General features: G+C 40.9%; 1 protein-coding gene across 4 annotated transcripts in view; it reads right to left on the minus strand.

Moving 5' to 3' along the window:
* tmtc1 (transmembrane and tetratricopeptide repeat containing 1) overlaps positions 1-20,096 on the minus strand; it is a 128,608-nt gene that overhangs the window by 28,562 nt on the left and 79,950 nt on the right. For all 4 annotated transcript variants that reach the window (XM_023349870.1, XM_023349873.1, XM_023349871.1 and 1 more), the window contains 4 exons: positions 18,021-18,142; positions 13,468-13,635; positions 11,178-11,291; positions 6,599-6,742 (listed from right to left, as the gene is read on the minus strand). In XM_023349870.1, coding sequence (XP_023205638.1) covers positions 6,599-6,742; positions 11,178-11,291; positions 13,468-13,635; positions 18,021-18,142 — 548 coding nt within the window. The remainder of the gene's footprint in view (positions 1-6,598; positions 6,743-11,177; positions 11,292-13,467; positions 13,636-18,020; positions 18,143-20,096) is intronic.

The following is a 20,096-nucleotide window of genomic DNA, read 5'->3' on the forward strand; positions in this document are numbered from 1 at the left end:
AATGGTGGCTGTGGGGTTAAATGAGACAAATGCCGTGGGGTAATGTGATACACTGTCTTACGTTACCCCATCATGAAGTACAATTTAAGTTTAGTCTTAAACATATTTAGTGTAATATTACATTACATCTGTTTAATTTTTATGTCATAACCATTGTAGAAAAGCCATCATGCCAAGAAAGTACACCAGGAAAACAACCTGGGGACAAACACCCCTCGCAGAATTGGAGAGTGCAGCTGCTGAGGTCAGGCAAGGAAAGCAGTCTTTAAGAAAAGCTGGAAGGGACAGAAATATTGACAAGACAACCCTACAAAGATTCATAAAGAAAAAAGAGAAAGGGCAAGTAAAATCAGTAGCCTGGAGTGCAGTAGCTGAGGCAAAGAGAATATTCACAGATGAGATGGAGGAGGAGCTTGCTAAACACTTGAAACAACTAGCTGACCAGTTCCACGGCCTTCCTCCAGTTAAGTGCCGTGAACTGGCATTTGAATACGCAAAGAGAAACAATATCCCTGTTCCAGCCAATTGGACAGAGAAACAATGTGCAGGTATGCTAGGGTGTGCAAGTGATCACAAGCTAAATAATAATGCTAAATAATAATCTTATAATAATAAATTATCTACTCTCTAGGAATAGAGTGGTTTCGGAGGTTTCTTGCACGTTGCCATCTCTCTGTCCGAACTCCAGAGGCAACATCCCTGGGAAGGGCTACAGCCTTCAATAAAACTACAGTAGGGGAGTTCTTCGACAATCTGGCTGTAGTGATGGACAGGTGACACTTTTTTTAGTTGCAAATGTTTTAAGTTAGCTTTACCCGTAAGATTTGTTTTGAATTCTGATAAGGTTTTTTTTTGCCTCTCCTCTTTCACAGGCACACATTCCCTCCACACATGATTTACAATGTAGATGAAACCGGCGTCTTTACAGTTCAAAAGCCACGACAGGTAAGCAACACATGATACACAAGAAAGCACCATACTGATATTGAGAGGATTGTGATAATAACCAGTGAACCTGTGAGCTGGAAAAATGACTGGAATGAAATTAAATACAATGTACTTTTAGACCAATAGCAACCTACTGATTGTACATTTGTCCCTGATTCTAGACTTTCTATCTTGATTCAGGTTGTGACAGAGAAAGGAAAAAAGCAAGTTGGTTCTATCACATCATCTGAGAGGGGAGAACTAGTGACTGAGGTGTGTGCAGTGAATGCTGCTGGGAATGCCATACCTCCTATGTTTGTCTTCCCCAGAGTTAGGTTTAAGGATGACTTCCTGATAGGAGCAACTCCAGTAGCCAAAGGTGCCTCCACCAGAACAGGATGGATGAATGAAGACACCTGGCCTGAGTTTCTTGATCACCTGATACAGCACACTCAGTGCACTCCTGATCGTCCCATTCTGCTAATCCTTGATAATCTCAAAGCTCACATTTCACTCAAGGCAGTACAAAAAGCAAAGAGCAACGGTATTGTTCTGCTCACCATTCCACCTCACACATCCCATCACATGCAACCTCTTGACGTAACCGTGTATGGCCCTTTCAAGACCATGTACAACCAAGCTCTTGATGGGTGGATGAGATCTAACCCTGGCAAAACAGTCTCCATCTACCAGATTGCAGGACTTGTGAATGAGGCCTTCTTGTCAGCAGTAACACCAAGGAATATCATTTCAGGATTTAAATCGACTGGGATTTTCCCGTATAAAAGAGACATTTTCCCTGAGGAAGCATTTGCACCATCCATGATGTCAGACCGGCCAAACCCTGAGCTGCAGCCTGCACCTACTGATTCATCCACTTCAGAAGATCAGCATGGTCCACATCCTGAAGATGACCCAGTCACTGATACCAATCCATCCACTCCACGAGGTCCACATGGATGTGCCTCGCCAGCAGACTCAGATGTTCCCAGCCGACATGAATGTGTGTCTCTTCCTGAAATTCTACCATTTCCCAAATGTCCCCCCAGAGTACAAACCAAAAGAAAGCGTGTGAAGACGGCCATCCTAACAGATACCCCGGAGAAGCAGGCAATAGAAAAGGCTTATGAAGAGAGGCAAAAGAAACTTGCACGGAAAAATAAAAATAGCAAAGAAAAGGGAAAACTGAAAAAGAAAGCACCCAAAAGGAATATTATGGAAAGCAGCTCTGAGGAAAGTGATGTCCCTGTTCAACTTGATGATGAGAGCTCTGAGGATGAGGGAAGTGATCCTGAAAACACAGATTTGAGTGTGGGTGACTTTGTCTTAGTTAACTTTTCCACCAAACACAGGAGTCTCCGTTATGTTGGCATGGTTAAGAATGTTGAGGATGACGAAGTCCTTAAACAATTCCTCAGAAGAATCCAGGGAAACAAACAGTGGGAGAGACCCACGTTTGTTATAAAAGAAAATGATGTGGCACATGTTCCTAAAGGTGATGTTGTGAAAAAGCTGCCTCAACCTAATAGGCCTGGAGGAACCACACGGAGAGAGCAACTCTTCACCTTTCCCTGTAACTTTCAGGGCTGGAATGTAGAGTAGGCATTGTCATTGAGTATGAGGCTGATGTTCTAATCCAGGTGTGTCCAGCCTCTGTCCTTAGTCCCGAGCTGTTTTAGCTGGTTATGATAATCCTATTTTCTGAGCCCCAGTCTGTAGTGTGTTCTAGCTGGTTCCGATTATGGGTCCATGTTCTGAGACCCAGACTGTGCATTAGCTGGTTCTGCTTGTACTTTGCTCTTGACACCCAGATACTAGCTAAAGGTCCTGTGTTATGATTCTCACACTGTGAATGTTAATTAAAACATTTTGAAGTATATTATGTTGTATTTGATTTACATTTTAATACTTTGGGTTACTTTCAAGTGCTAACTATAATTAACCAATCTCCATAACACTGATCCTAGTCTGACATTTTTTTGTTTTTGAAGGTTAGGTTGTCAGTCAGGATTCAAATTGTTACAACATGTGTTATGGTAGTATTAAAGTGGAAAACGTAAGAGTATCAGCTTACCCCCAAATGGTTCAATTTTCCCCATTGATTTTTCTGGTCTGTCTAACTTTACCCCTGATCTGGGGTAAAGTGAGACACAGGACCACTTTTTTTAAAACAATCATATTTTCATTGTCCTTTGTCTTGACGATATTCTGATAACTTCCATAGCTAGGAAACATCCCAAATTAATAGGAAATGTTTACATTTTACTGATACATCATTTTACCTTGCCTATAGGGAAACAAATGTAAAAAATGGCTCACAATACACCGCCCTCCCTTACTAAAAGTTTTGAGAACAAAATACATGAAATCTTGCTACCATACTGAAAATGTGTGCTCTCGACTTATGACAGTAAAATTAACCCATAAATATGATTTGGTTCAGTAAGTTGAGAATTTATTGTTCACCATGATGATGAATACAATCTGTATTATCTGCGGAATCATTGCTTGTAATTATATTGATTTCAACCTTGTTTTTAATTATTTTCTATATTTTGGGATTTTGAGATTGTTTTCCCCCTCAATACTGTAGGAGTGGTCACATGACCACTTTTCAGCTTGAAGTCAAAAAGATGTTTGTTCTGAAAAAACAAACCCTCAAAAAATGGGATGCCCACCTTATACACCGTGTTCCAAATTATTATGCAAATTGGATTTAAGTGTCATAAAGATTACATTTTTTGTTGTGCTATTAAATTTATAGATGGTATTGTGTGTCAGGGCTCTTTGAATCTAATTTTAATATAATTAATTTCAGAGAGCTGGGTTGATTAGTTTGTCTAATGAGCTCAATTAAAGGAAATCTACTTAAGAAGGATGTTCCACATTATTAAGCAGGCCACAGGTTTCAAGCAATATGGGAAAGAGAAAAGATCTCTCTGCTGACAAAAATCATCAGATAGTATAGTGCCGTATGACAAGGTATGAAAACATTAGATATTTAACGAAAACTGAAGCGTTATCGTACTGTGAAGATTTGTGGCTGATTCAGAACAAAGATGGGTTTGTACAGATAAAGGCAGAATGAGGAAGGTTTCTGTTAGACAAATTCATCAGATTAAGAGAGCAGCTGTTAAAATGCCCTTACAAAGCAGCAAACAGTTATTTGAAGCTGCTGGTGCCTCTGGAACCTCAAGGTGGAGGATCCTCCAGAGGCTTGCGGTGCATGAACCTACTATTGGGGCCCTAACCAGAGCTCACAAGCAGAAACGGCCGCAGTGGGCCCAGATGTACATGAACATTCATTTTCAAACAGACTTGTTCACTGATGACCACTGTACAATCCTGGATGGTCCAGATGGATGCAGTAGTGGATTGGTGGTGGATGGTCACCACGTCCCAACACGACTGTGACGTCAGCAAGGAGGTGGTGGAGTCATGCTTTGGGCCGAAATCATGGTGAGAGAGAGAGAGCTGGTTGGCCCCTTCAGAGTCCCCGAAGGTGTGAAAATGACCTCAGCAAAGTAAATGGACTTTTTGACTGATCACTTTCTTTCATGTTCAAAAAGAAGAGCCAGACCTTCAGTATCAAAATCATCTTCATGCATGACAATGCAACCATCTCATGCTGCAAGGAATGCTACTGTGCCATTGGCTGCTATGGGCATAAAAGGGGAGAAACTCATGGTGTGGTCACCATCCTCCTCTGACCTCTGACCTCAACCCTATTGAGAACCTTTGGAGTTTCCTCAAGCAGAAGATCTGAGGGTGGAATGCAGTTCATATCAAACCAGCAGCTCTGGGAAGGTATTCTGACATCCTGCAAAGAAATTCAAGCAGAAACTTTCCACAAACTCACAAGTTCAATGGATGCAAGAATCCAATGTTAATTGATCCAATGGAACTCGGTCTGTTAAGATGTTTTGATTGAAATAGCTTTTGATTTTAGTACATGTGACCACTTAATGCTGCACATTCAAAGCATGACTGTTTGAAGTTCTATATATTCCATAAAATGTTTAGAAAATCTGCTGTGCATAATAATTTGGAAAAGTGCATTTTGAGCTTTTTATTTTTGAAAAAAATAATGTTCTCATGGGAAGCTTTGTTGAGTAAAATTTGATTTATACTGTAATAGTTCATGACTTGAAAATTATACTGATCATCATTTACATTGACCATTTAAGAAAATCAGAGAAAATATCACTTGCATAATAATTTGGAACACGGTGTAATTTGTTCCTGCAGCCAGCCTTAGTTCTGTCTATATCAGCATGTCTCTTCTCCACCTGTATGCTTATACCCACTTCGCTTTTCGCCACCATTTGCTCCTACATAGACACAAGGCAGCAGCTTAGAGAAAGCCATGTTATCGGACCAGTCAATTTAAGGATGAATATTCACCCCCTCCGAAAAATGACAAATGCAGACATCATAATCAATCAATGAAATCCCCCCGGAATACTTGGACCAAACTTCAAAATTGGACTTTATGCTGCTAGTATTTAGCATTCGTCAACAATGGCTATGAGTCTGTTTGGATTCATAGGCAGAAGTGAGAAAGTTGTGCAACATAAATAATCACCAGGCCGAAACACGGCATGCTAAATGGTAAAACATAATTTAACAACACTTTGCGGCAGATAATTTGCCTTGAAGAATTATAATAAGATATTGAAATCATTGGATGAATCTTGACTGCCCTATTGGCTGTTTTCTTTCCATTATGTGTCAATTTTTCCTCTGTCTTTACATTCTCTCGCCTTTGTAATAAAGTTTTGAATGGAAACTTGACTGTGTTCTGTCATGCAGCATAGCTGACTGAGTGCTTAAGGAGCTTGTCAAGTATTTATATTTCAAAACAGAACCGCATGAAGTGTATTTTGCATCTCACTCTCGACTCTGTTTGGACTGTTTGTCTTTCCCATTTTGGTATAGCCCCACCATCTTTATTAGTGTGTCAAGTGGCTCCACTTAAGAATGACTAATGGCGCTCTCTTCAGGATGGTTCCCAAGCTACAACACTGAAAGAAGGTCTGAGTGGATGATGTTAGTAAATCGACAGAAACTAATTTTAATATAATAAACCAGTAATCAACAATTTATTGTAAGTCAATTAATTGTTTGCTTCCCTATTGACAAAATTGCTCACCACTACATGTCACTGTGTGAGCTCTGAGCTGCTCTTTTAGCAGCAGGCAGTGGCATCCACAGTTTAAAACTGAGCACTTGTGGAGGTCTTTCACCCAACTGTAATGGGTCTGACATCATGCACTCTTTAGCTCACTGCATATGAACTATGTAAAGCTGTGCAATACTATTCATTGAATGTAAATTCAACTCAGTGCAGTTATAAGCACATGCTGGCAGAGTGGTGTGGGTCAAGGGTCACAAGGCATCTTGTCTTGTTCAGCTTGCAGTCAAATTTGCTGATGATGTTCCAAAATTAATATCACATCACAAAACCTGCTGATCCTATGAGCTGATCTTGAGATTCAAAATGGTATTGAAGTTGGAATAACAGCTCTAATGTGCTCAACAAAAATGCAGCATGCAAGACTTCCAAAATTAGTTTTTTCCAGACTTGTGGTTGTCCCACCCGAGGACCCGCCTCCACCTACCTCCCCCGGAGATGTTGTTTATTGTGATCTCTGTTGTGATTAAATCTTACTTGAGAAGATTTCCCAGGTTAAAAAGAGCCCGGTTATGATGAGGGTTGGTCTGCAGGGCTTTCCTGTAGTAACGCTCTGCCTCATCTGGGCTGCGAGTCAGAGTTCCCAGATTGTTCATGGCACTGGCGTGACGGGGGTATAACCTGTGAGCCAAGGAGTGAAGATTTGAGCTTAGACTTTTTCAAGGAAAATTGCCTTTATCAGAAAATCCTGAACAAACCTTCCTCAAGAAATCTGAAAAACATTTGGGGGTTCCACTCTCTGTAGTGTATACAACAGTGGCTCATCAACAAAAAGATGTGTAACAAAAGGTGGTCCATCTGAGGAGCGAGGGGCCGGGGCTCCTCACTCTAGGTCTCCTGTTGAAACACTGTCTTCATTTTGGTTCCTTTTTTTTCTCCTTTTGGATTTGACATGGTATTTCGGTCAATTTGAGTCTAAAAAAACCACATATATAATGCATTGCAATACTAATAATTTATGTGGTGGCTTATACTCTTAAACAGATTTTCTTGACTATATAAACAAGTGATGATTAAAATCTACTTTATAAGAGAATAAACTTTATGGTGTATCACACACACAACAAGGTTTTGTTTTCCCAAACAGTAATTTATTGAAATAAGAAGGAACAGGAGACAAAAAAATGGTTCTTTTTCCAACACACTGCAAAGTTGTGTTCAGATCAGTCAGTAGTCTGTGATCCTACAGACTACTGACTGGTAGACTGTAGGATTCCTGAACAACCACAGGAATACTGCAAAGGTTGTTCAGGTTATGTAGAATGTTAGGCAGGATTGAAAAATTACACTGAAAGATTACTTTTGTAACTATAGCTCCATTTGCTACCCTGCTGCTTCAAAAGCAGCAGAGATGAACAAGGTAGATAACAAGTGACACATAAAAGCTTTGAATTCAGCAAACACAGGACTTCTGTTTTAGCTTTGTACCTTACAATCTAACTTCATGTGGCCTCACATACATGTTAGTGAAATTGTTTTACTTTGCCAAGAATGTTCAGGCTCCAAGGAGATCAAAGGCATAACACTATGTAACTTTAGATCAATCCAGCAGAGCTGTGCAGCGCAGTGGCTACAGTTTGTCATGCAAGGTTGGTTCAATGTTGTAAATGGCCTTGAGCAGAATTTATTTAGGGGCCCCTCTTCCTGTTAAGGACATCAGCACCACTAACAGTTTCAAAATCGATTTAGTGAAATCTGGGGCAGGGAGTATAGTTTAATTGGCCGAGCTTAGAAGCAGTCACTAATCAATGTAATTTACTGAGATGTATTTTTGAACAAAAATCAAACACAAAAATCATCCTCATAGCATCAGATTGTAGCAACAAAACAAATTAAAGCCGCACAGCAGCGTCATGCGGCCCTCGCAGCTCAGCGGCGTTCCGGCCTATTGGCCACCGCGGGGTTCCGGGACCGCCACCCGCCAGCCACCGCAGAAACTGTCACGCATTTTCCCCGCCCGTCCACCAAGCGATACACATGAATGCATTTGGCAGCGCTCCCCGACGACTCACAAAAAAACTGGTGCAAATCGGCTGATGTAGTGAGGAGATATACAGTACCTGCCAAAAGTTTGGTCACACTTTCTCATTGAATTCAATGACAAAGTGTGACCTTGCATTTGGAAGTTATTGTACCTTGATGTTTCATGGCAAATAGTCAAAGTTTGACACTTAGCTACGCCCACATGCTTTGATGTACGAGAAATCCTTTGATAACTTTTTACCTTTGATCTCTCAAGAGTGTGCTGAGTGATTGTGAAGTCTGTATCTGAAAAACTGTAGGAGGAGTTCGATCAGATACGTCTATAAAAAAGAGAAAATGACGACTTCAATCCAAAACGGCTGACTTCCTGTTGGGTTTAGAGCATAGATCCAAGAGACTTTTTTGTACGTCCTCACAAGATACACATGTGTACCAAGTTTCATAATTCTAGGTTAAAGCATGGCTTGGGGCTGATCATATAAAATATTCTAGGGGGCACTATAGAGAAATGAGGCCACGCCCACCAAATTTTGTTATGGATTCCTATCGGCAGGTGGATAAGGATGCATCCTAATGAGGTTGGAGCAGCTCGACCCAAAACTGTGGAATTCAGAGCCAAACGTATGACAACAGCGTTACAGGTCACTTTGCAACGCCGCCACGCCCACCTGCTCCATCCAAGCTGGTCGGGGTTGGAATCCACAACACACCAACATGTGTTCTGTCTCTGGACACAGTTTCATGTTGATTAGGTCAAAAGGGTAAGATAGTGACCGTTCACAGTAAAACATGACACTTCCTGTTCTCCGGGTGCGTGGCCTAAGTGATGTCATCATTTGACCATTGGGTATTGTAGGACACCTGATGATAATCAGTCACTGAAAGTTTGGTGCTTCTGTGAGTATTTGTGTAGGAGATACAACAGTTTATTTTTTCCAGCCGAGTAGGTCAACTTTGACCCCTGGTAACGCCCCTTCAGCATGCTCAAAAACTCACCATTTTGATAACTTTTAATCAGCCATGCCTTATGAACAAACTGACCAAGTTTGAAGCCGATCAATCAAAATCCCTAGGAAGAGTTCGATCAAATACGAAGGCTGCATATGTCAAAAATGGGGTCAAAATTGGAACTTCAATCCAAAATGGCTGACTTCCTGTGATACTTGCACTATGACATTAATTGTAATTTTTGAGTGTCTTGGGGAGCTCTACAAGTGTACCAAATTTCATGTCTCTACAATGAAGTAAGGGAATAAATAGCAGAGGGTCTTCTGAAAGTTGCTAGCTGGCGCCGTTGAGTCGTTTCTTTTGCGATTTTTGCGACGACCATAAAATACGAAATTTTTAAACAGGTTTGACGTGTCCGCCAAGTTTGGTGAGTTTTTGAATATGATATAGCCCCCAAAAAGGCCCCCAAAGAGGGGGACAGAATCATAAGAATAAGAAACAGTATGAAAACAATAGGCCTTAGCAGCGCTTTGCTGCTCGGGCCTAAATATGAAGAATCTTACACTTAAATCTTAAACAATTTAAAATATTTAATCCCTGATAAAAGCATTAAATGAAATTTAACAGCAATGTCATTCTCTGTAAACAAATGTTAAAATTCTAGCTCTATGGTCTGTGTTCAAATGTTTGCATTTATGGGGTCCCCTGCAGGTCTGGGGGGGGCTTTAGCAGTCGCTGAGTTCATTTATGCTTTAGGACGGCTCTAAATGTGACCAGCATTACATAATGTTTCTAGATTCACTGGCTGATCCACTTGCTTTATTAGAATACATAAAACAAAATTCATTATTTTAAGTGTACTTTTTGTTTGTTGTTTTTAAGACTCTTTAGTTGTGTTTAAATATTGTCAATGTAATATTTTTACATTTCCTGTCAACATTTTTTAATATAAAAACACAGTGGGCCACTGGTGGACCACCTGAGCGCCCCAACCACCAGGCTTAGCAAGTTTTCTGTGCGCTTTATGGTAACAACATTCTAACTATGAAGATTGTTTTTTGCACTTTTACAAATTAACCTTGCCAGCTCCTTAAATTTTTTAATTTAAATGTTAAACAATTTAAAATATTTTAATTTATATATACTGAAATCACTAAATCTAATTTAACAGCATTGTCATTCGCAATGAACAAATGTTACAATTCCAGTTGTATGGCCTGTGTTAAAATGTTAGTAATCAGCTACTTAGTTTATTTATGCTTTGCATTGTCTGTATATGTAACCAGCATTACATGATGTTTTAAGATCCACTTGCTGAAAACTTAAATAGGATTTAACAAACATGAAAAAAAGTGTTATTTTAATTTTATTTCCTTGTTGTTTTTAAGACACTAAGTATTGTCAACAAGGTCTTCCAGTAACATCTGTTTCCTGTCACCAGGCTTAGAAAGTTAGCAAATTAAACTGCTAGCTAAAGTAAACAATGGTTCTCATAACCAGGGTTTCTGAAGGAAAATGAGAACCCAGCATATCATTTAAACTAATGACTGCTGTGAAAAAAGCATTTGTTGCTCAGCAGAAATGTGTAATTTTTGCTGAATTGAAAAGCAGGGGAAAAAAAGAAACAGAAATAGTGAGCATCCAAACTGATGGTGACAAATTAATCGATGTTCTTCTCAGTTAGTGTGAAATGTTTAGCTGTGAAAAGTTCCTAACTAATAAGAGTGTTCAAGGATACATGTGACATGTGATGTGCTACGAGTTTGTGCCACCACATGCTATTGGCAGAGCCAACTCAAAAAATAAATAAAAATAGTTCAGTACAGTTGACAATAGGCCCTACTCAACACAAACGTTGGCAAAAATGTGGAGTCACTACTCTTAGAATCTGTTTACCTTTGGTTTTACAATTGTAATGAAATAAATAATTACAACTATGGTATGAAGCTATATAGAAGTTTAAAAACTTTGACTTTGCTGAAAGTATTGCTGAAAGACATTGAAAAAGACATTGTTCAGGTTTGTTGCTACATAACATCTAAATTAACAAAGAATTCAGTTTGATTTATACAAAATAGCCTTCATTCTAGCTTAACGGAATATTTCAGTTCACACAGAGTCCCACCTGAGGGCTTTGTTGTAGTGGTAAATAGCTTCTTCATGTCGAGCGCTGTCTTTCAGAAAGTTGGCATAGTTGTAGTGGACTTTGGCATTGTGAGGCAGAGTCTTCAAACCAGAGCTGAAATGGCAGAAGAAAGATTTATAAAAAGAATCCTTCAAAAAAAGATTAACGATCTGTGTCTTTTACTTGAGTATGATTGTTTTGTGAACTAGTGATGCTTTAAACAACAATAATGCTGAACAATCTACGTGTGATCGGTATCCCCGACGGATCAACAACGGATTTTATGGCTGCTTTGCTGCAGAACTTAATTTGCCTGGACAGCCAACCGGACAGCTGGACCGAGGCCATCGAATCCTCCCTGTCAGACCCGCAGACTGCATGTAAACAACCTTTTATGTGCTGTGACGTGAGCTCAAAGTGCAACTACAGTTAGCTTACCAAAAGATTGTATTTAAAAATAATAATGGAAAAACGGCTAAAGGCCAGGTCACTACAAAGAAAGCCTGCAGACACCGGTGGAAGGTTTCTCAGGGTGAGTTCCAGAACTCTGGTTTTTGAACACTGTTATATTACTATACATAGTATGCCACAAATTAGAATAGAATAGAATAGAATTCAACTTTATTGTCATTGCACTGTCACAAGTACAAGCAACGAGATGTAGCATGCTTCAAAAAAGCATGCTACATCTGCAGACTGTGATTTACCTATTATAAATCACAGTCTGCAGCTGTGGTGAATACAATATGAAAGTGACGAGGTGGTGGACAGAGCTGACCCAACACTGAATAACTGCATCTTAACACCTAATGTAAAATTTGTTATGTTGGGCTATCTACTGGCTGAACAAAAATGTTTATTTTTGCTAGTGCAACTCAAGTCTATTTTCCTTATATTGTGCTTGTAATTTACAAATAGCCCTAAAATGTTACTAGTGCACACAACACTTGTAATAAAGAACTTTTTTAATTTCCATGTGTTTTCTATCACTGGAGGGCTTAGAATGTATCCTTTCAAAGCCTGTAAATAACTCAAAACAACCAGAGCATACTTGTTTATGGTTTTATTGTGGCCATTCACATTTAAAAACAGCACCACCCTTCAGATTAGATAAGATAAGATAAGATAAATCTTTATTGTCATTGTCACAAGGACAACGAAATTTAAAAGGTGCCATCAGTCAGTGCATATGCTTAAAAACAAAAAATAACTGTCTCACAATTCACACACAATGTAAGAATTAACAAATAACTGTTAAAAAAACCCAAAAAACTAATAAATAAGAATAGCCACATTTTCACATACATCATTTATGATGATTAATGGTTGTTTTTGATTGCATTTAGTTTTGTTATTGCTATCGGGTAAAAACTGTCTCTGAGACGGTTGGTTCTGGTTCTGATTGCTCTGTATCTTCTGCCTGAAGGCAGCAGTGTGAACAGAGAATGTCCGGGGTGAGAAGTGTCCTTTGTGATGTGTTGTGCTTTTCTTAGACAGCGGTATACAAATATATATACAAAGACTAATATTTTCATTTCAGGCTATAGATATTAAGATGTTGTGTTATTGCAGGGGCAATTTTAAGTTAAGTGATCCATGAGTGTTTATTAAATGGGGCAAGTGGTCCTTGACTTAAAAAGGTTTGAGAAATACTGCAAAGAAAAAATATTTTACTTAGCAAATGACTTCTCTAAATAGTAATTACTTAGAGCCCCTTGACATATTAACTTGACATTAACAAAGACACAGCGGGACGGATTATCTGGGAAATGAAGGACAGGGAGAGTCTGACTAAAACTAACTCAATGTCAGACAAATTCTGGGGTTTTTGTCTGTTTATTTCCAAGCTCAAAAACTGCAACTTGCGACTCATTAAACCTGCAAGCGACTTTAGAAAAAAAAAAACCCAAAGCTGCTTATTATAATCGGACTTGGCGAGCGAAACTCAAAATAGTTCCTGTTTTTCAAGCAACAAAATGCACATCTCCCTCTTCCTTCCATTGTTTACGTTTCTGTCGCTGCTGATAACTGTCGCATAGAAATGGCGGTTACTCCCCAAGACGCGTAGAGGAAATAAAATTTAATTACAAAAGAAAATAGTAACACACAGTAACTCAAAGTGGTTTCGATAAGTAACTGTAGTCTGACTACTGGATTTGAAATAGCAACGCGTTAGATTACTCGTTACTAAAAAAAGTGGCCCAACATCAGTGACTGACGGCAATAGAACCATTTTTGTGTGTAGAAACTGTACCTATTATAAATCACAGAAACGGAGAGACACACTCACCGAAAGAGGGCTTCCCTGGAGAGCCAGACGGTGTTCTGTTGGACGGTTTTCCAGGAGAAGAGCAGGATCAGCAGCAACATGAAGACACTGAGGAGTGTGGTGCCCCAGCGGCCTGCAACTGAAAAGAGTCGGCCTAGACCAGCAGCCACAAGAATACAATACCCCATACTGCAGAAGAAAAAGACAGAGGAAACAAGGAGTCAGGTAAGTTTCAGGATAACATTGTGTAACATAGGTTGCTATGATTGAAGATATTAGTGTCAGGATCTGTGGCTTTCCTTGTTTATTTAGAGTGTTCTGTGTCCTTAAGTCTCTTCGTTGTCCTGTCCTCCCCTTGATTGTTCCCAGGTGTGTCTTGTTTCTGTCATTACCCTCCCATGTATTTAACTCCACCTGTGTTCCTTGTTCCTCGTCGGGTCCTTGTCGTCGTCAATCTCTGTGCTATTCGTTGTGAGTGTGTCCTTGTGCCTGCTGCTCGTTGTTTGGACTGTGTTGTTCTGGACTTTATCCATTAAATCATCATATTCATCTTACCTGGGTCCGCTGCGTCTGCCTCACCACCAACACCGCACCGCACTTCATGACAATTAGTTGGCTTACAAAAGAAACTCTTCAAAATAAGTTTTGAAAACTGCTGACTGAAGACACAGCAACATTTCAGGGGGCTTTGCATGTCAATCAACCTGTTCCAGTTATCCCTGAATTGAGCAATGGTAGCTTTCTGGGATGAGCTGATTATGCTGTGTTTAGTTGGTAATAATTTTTAATGCTTTTTGGCAAATCATCTCTTTCAAAATTTTAGATGTGTCCCTGGTTCAAAGCACCTCAATTAAATGCCTGAATTATCTCCTCAGTGCAGTCAAGTTCTCCAAAGTCCTGCTAATGATCTGAATATTTGACTCTAGTGTGTTCATTTTACATCTTCATTTATATTATTTTATAAACAGATCAGGGAAGAGCTTGTTTTTGTACACACTGTTTAGGGCTCCATACCTTTATATCAGATATTCTGACATAAAGAAATTATAACCACAACCCTTCATGGTCATGGAGGGCTGTGTTGTCTCAGATCAAGACAGCCCTCCACTTCCCTCCACCTCTGTCAGCAGCAGTAATATATATTATATTAGATCAATTTATATATATTTGTTTCTGATAGATACAAAAGGACAGTTATAAAAGTTCTGCACCGTCTCTTACCCAGATATTGCTGTTAAGCAAGTTTTTGTTATTTTTTGGTACCGGCACAGCTGGCTGCTTGCAGACGCAGCTCCCGTCGTGTGTGATAATCTGTGTATATTTGCTGTAACCGATTAAGGATCCGTGCTTAAAGAACCCATAGATCATTAGTTAAGCTTTCCACAATGGCTGGATGTGGTTCTGTCGCTGTTCTCCGCGTTCTTCTGCTACTTTTTATACTCTTTGTTACGGAGAACCTCACCGAACGGAGTAGCGGCATTGTTCACTCGCGTGAACAGCTGATTGCGCTGTGTAAGCCTCTGCTGCTGCCCGGAGACAGGCCTGTGGTCCCAGAGGAGTTACGGAGGAGACGACAGGGCTGCGGGTCTGGAGTTAAACGGAGGGAGAAGAGGAGACGGCACAAACCAGCGGTACTGGCGATTATTGTGGGGAACGTGAGGTCTTTGGGGAATAAGACAGACAAACTCACGGCGCTGGTTAGGACCCAGAAGGAGTACAGGGAGTGCAGTATCTTCTGCTTCACGGAAACCTGGCTACACTCGCTTATTCCGGACTACAGCGTGGAGGTCCCTGGATTTTCCTTGGTGTTGGGGGATAGGGACTTTTCCAAGAGTTGGAAGAAGAGGGGCGGCGGGATTGCACTTTATGTGAGTGAGAGGTGGTGTAATCCCGGTCATGTTAATGTGAAGGAACAGATTTGTAGCCCGGACATTGAACTTCTGGCTGTGGGAATGCGGCCGTATTATTTACCGAGGGAGTTTACGTCCGCCATTTTGATCGCTGTTTACATTCCCCCATCAGCTGATGCAGCGGTGGCCTGTGACGTCATCAGCTCTACCGCAGCCAAACTCCAGACTCAACACCCGGACGCCTTCATGGTCATCACAGGTGACTTTAACCATGCCTCATTGGACAAAACTCTACACAACTTCCAGCAGTATGTTGACTGTCCCACCAGGGAAAACAAAATGCTGGATCTCCTGTATGCTAATGTCAAAGATGCATACAGCACCACAGCCCTGCCCCCCCTTGGCAGGTCAGACCACATCTTGGTAAGGATGACTCTCAAGTATGTTCCTCTAGTGAGTAGGCAGCCTGTGCGCATCAGGACAGTGAGGAGGTGGACACAGGAGGCAGCTGAGGCACTGCAGGACTGCTTTGGGTCGACAGACTGGGATGTGATCTGTGGGCCTCATGGGGAGGACATCGACAACATGTCTGACTGCATCACGGACTACATCAGATTCTGTGAGGAGAATGTCGTGCCAGCCCGGACAGTGCGTTGCTTCTCCAACAACAAACCCTGGATTACCAGTGACCTGAAGGCACTTCTAAACAAAAAGAAGATGGCTTTCAGGTCTGGAGATAAGGAGGAGCAGAGGAGAGTCCAGCGTGAACTCAGAGAGACACTGAGGACATGCAAGGACAACTACAGGAGGAAGCTTGAGTCCAAACACGAGCAGAACAGTGTGAGAGATGTGTGGAAAGGAATGAAGCACATCACTGGGGTGAAGGGGAAAGACACACAGACATCTGGGAGCCTGGATAGAGCAAACCAGTTTAACCAGTTTTTCAACAGGTTTAGCTCACCTCCTGCTACTCCCCTACCACCACCATCCCCCCACACATCCACACTGCCCCAAGTTGTTCAAACCACCTACGGGCATTCTCCTGCACACCACCTCTCCTTCAGCCCTCCATCCTCCCTCCTCCCCCATTTCCACTGCAGACAACAACACCTACCCCCAGTTAACGGTGACTACAGGCCAGGTTGAGAGACAGTTGGAGCAATTACACCAGGGGAAGGCTGCAGGACCTGATGGCATTACACCACGGATCTTGAAGACCTGCTCTGGCCAGCTGTGCACCGTACTGGCACACATGTACAACTTGAGCTTGAGGCTGGAGAGAGTCCCACTGCGGTGGAAGACATCACATGTGGTTCCTGTTCCCAAGAAGCCAAGGCCATCCGACCCAGAGGACTACAGACCAGTTGCTCTCACATCTCATGTGATGAAGGTCATTGAAAGACTGGTCCTGGCCCAGCTGAGGCCTAGGGTGAGGACGTTTCTAGACCCCCTGCAATTTGCCTACCAGCCCCACTTAGGAGTTGACGATGCCATCATCTTCCTGCTGCAACGAGCACTGTCTCACCTGGATGGTGGAGGAGACACTGTGAGAATCACATTCTTTGATTTCTCCAGTGCCTTCAACACCATCCAGCCTCTGCTACTGGGTGAGAAGCTGCGGAGGATGGGTGTCAACGACTGATTGAACAATGATTTAGCTTTTATTGTACAGTGAGATGGCATGTGGCAGGAAGGATTTCCTGTATCTGTCCCTATGATAGCGGAGCTGGAGCAGCCTATGTGAGAAGGTGCTCCGCTGTCTGTCCACTATGTGGTGGAGAGGCTGCTGTTTATTGTCCATAATAGACAGAACGTTCTTCAGTGTCCTCCTCTCCACCACAGTTTCCAGGGACTCCAGCCTTAGTCCCAGTACAGAGCCAGCTTTCCTGATGATTTTGTCTAGTCTATTAGAGTCGCTGGCTCTGATGCTGCTTCCCCAACACACAGCAGCAAAGAAGATGGCACCGGCAACAACACTGTGATAGAAGGTCTCCAACATCTTGCTGCACACTTTGAAGGATCTCAGCTTCCTTAAAAAATAGAGTCTGCTCATCCCCTTCTTGCACACAGCGTCAGTGTTAGATGCCCAGTCCAATGTGTTGCCGATTACAACTCCCAGGTATTTGTAATCCTCCACCTCCTCCACCACTTCCCCTTTGATCTTTAGTGGCCGTGAAGGTATCTTCTTCCTTCTGAAGTCAATCACCATCTCTCTGGTCTTATTAATGTTGAGCCTCAGGTGATTCTGGTCAGACCACTCCACAAAGCTGTCCACCAGTGTCCTGTACTCCCCCTCCCCTCCATCCCCTATACACCCGACGACCGCTGAGTCATCAGAAAACTTCTGTAGGTGACATGACTCAGAGTTGTACTGGAAATCAGTGGTGTACAGGGTGAAGAGAAAGGGAGAAAGCACAGTTCCCTGTGGAGCTCCTACGTCACTGACCACCACATCAGACAGGACACTGTCCAGACGGACAAACTGTGGCCTGCCTGTCAAGTAGTCAGTAACCCAGGAGATCTGCATTTTTTGAATCTTTGCAAGGACTGTTCTTAAGTTGTTTCTTATATTAACAGCATTTTATATTTTATTTTTTATTTTATCTACAACTACTACTCAGTGGTAGTTGTTATTGTGTCTTGTCTCTATGCTGTAACTGCGAAGTAATTTCCCTGCTGGGATGAATAAAGTACTTCTATTCTAAAAAAATATAACACACTCACCTGGGCATGTAGAGAACTCTCTCAGCCACAACAAATCCCACTCTGAAGAAAAGATTACTGGCAGGAATGAAGGGAAATACAAGAAAAAAAATTCCTACCAACACCTCCTTTTTCTCCTGCCTCTGTAGGTGAAAAAAAGAGGATGATCAGAGCAAAAACACAATCAACATAAGTAGAACAGCACTCACTTGTGAGGAAAATGTAATAGAGTTTCAAAACCCCTCAGTCAACCATTCAGTCAACATCATTTATTTATTAGGTTTATTTGACAGGGACAGACAAACTAAATAAAACAGCAGTCCCATGCTTGTATTATGGTGCTTACTGTAAGCTAATTTGGAGCACTTGTCCTACTTCCACATATGGTTTTTAAACAGTATATCTAAAAACTATTAGTAAATTAAATGATTATAGTCATGGTCATTATGTCCTTATGAAAAATCCAAAAATTATTTAAGAAATTATTTTACTTCCATTATGGAGTCAGAACCATTAAGCTAGCAGGAGCATTCCTTCAGTTGATGGTGTGCCTAGTGTTAGTTCTCCTGTTTCATTCATTTTGTCTATCTGCACATTTTGGAAACATTTTCTCTTTATATGTCCAGTCCGCACAGATACAACAACCAGCAGTTCTAGTTAAAACTGTGAAGAACACTTTAGCTTTTGTTTCAGTGCTTTAATACTCAGAAGTCAATTGAAAGCTTGGTAGTACTTCCAATATTTAACATTTTCCTTTAACCTCTTAACAGTCACCCCCAAAATACCTACATTTAAGTCACTAGGTCCATAAGGACAGTGGTGTCTTTATGACAGTTGAGGGGTTGTAAGATAAGGAAAACTTAAATATTTTTAAATTTTTCTCAGTAGCTTGGGTGCATTTCTCAGAACATAATTTAAATTCTCCTACTTGTGCAAACTTCAAATCATTGTGTCACATGTGTACATAAAAAAACAGTTTCTCGTTCCATTGAGCAAGTTCCAAATGCTTTTGTACATCATACAAGTGATTATGGATGCCTCTCTGATTTTTCCTATATTTTCAGTTGCTTTAATCATGTTGTTCAAAAAGCATTAAACTGCTCCTTTTTGAATTGTCTTGACCTCCACAACATTTAAGCATAAGTCCATCATTTAAGTGTTAACATGCAAAGGGCTTGAACAAGTTGTCATAATGTCAATAGTATTTTTATACCTTTCTATTAGATATTTTTTCTAAATCTGTCCTGAATTGATAAATTGCTCCCAAGTAAATCTTGAATTTTTCTAACAAATAATGTGTGAAGCATTAGCTCAACCAACGTTCAACCAGTTTTCTGAAATAGATTGGAAGTGCATCTCACAAACCATCTGTTGGCAAGCATATGGTGTATTTAGCCAGAGCATGACACAATGTTAAAAATCCTACAGTAAAGGGCAAGGTCATGAATGGGGTCAACAGCCAGAGAGAAGGAAAGGAAGAGGAGTGAAGCTGTGACAGAGGAGTTAGAAGGCAAAACAGAATAAGGGAAGACGGAAGGACGAAGATAGAAAATTCCTTGGAAAAACATGTCTTCATTTGATGTTTTTTGTTTGTGTTTTTAGTCCAGTTGCAGAGATCATGTCGGTCAACAGCAAACACCTGTTTAAGAACTTTTGAATTTTCAATCAGAAATGACAACGTAGCCTGGTTGAAGTTCTAGCCTCCTGAGTCATGTCTGTATGGTTACACTGTTGAACCAATCTTAAGCTTGGACCTAAAGACTCAGACAGTCTTGCCAAGGCAAATTAGAGATGGTTAGCGTTTGATTTTACAGTAGTAAACAATGCCAGATGTATTTAACTGTATTTTTAAAAAGCATTTTCAGGCTTTGTTGATAATATAGAAACCTGTCAGTGTTGTAGCTACTGTGATGACTGATTGAGTCATGTGTGCAAGACAACAAGGGTGAAACAAACATTTAAACGAATGCTGACTTTAGAAGATATTCATGTAGCGCACCATTCAAACTTTTGCTTTGTTTCTGCTTTCCAACTGAAGAGGATCTTGCCAGTGCAGAAAATACCTGATTGGCAACATTCAAGTCTCAACCTCAACTG

Source organism: Xiphophorus maculatus, chromosome 17 (assembly GCF_002775205.1).
Source record: "Xiphophorus maculatus strain JP 163 A chromosome 17, X_maculatus-5.0-male, whole genome shotgun sequence".
In the NCBI taxonomy this organism is placed as follows: Eukaryota; Metazoa; Chordata; class Actinopteri; order Cyprinodontiformes; family Poeciliidae; genus Xiphophorus; species Xiphophorus maculatus.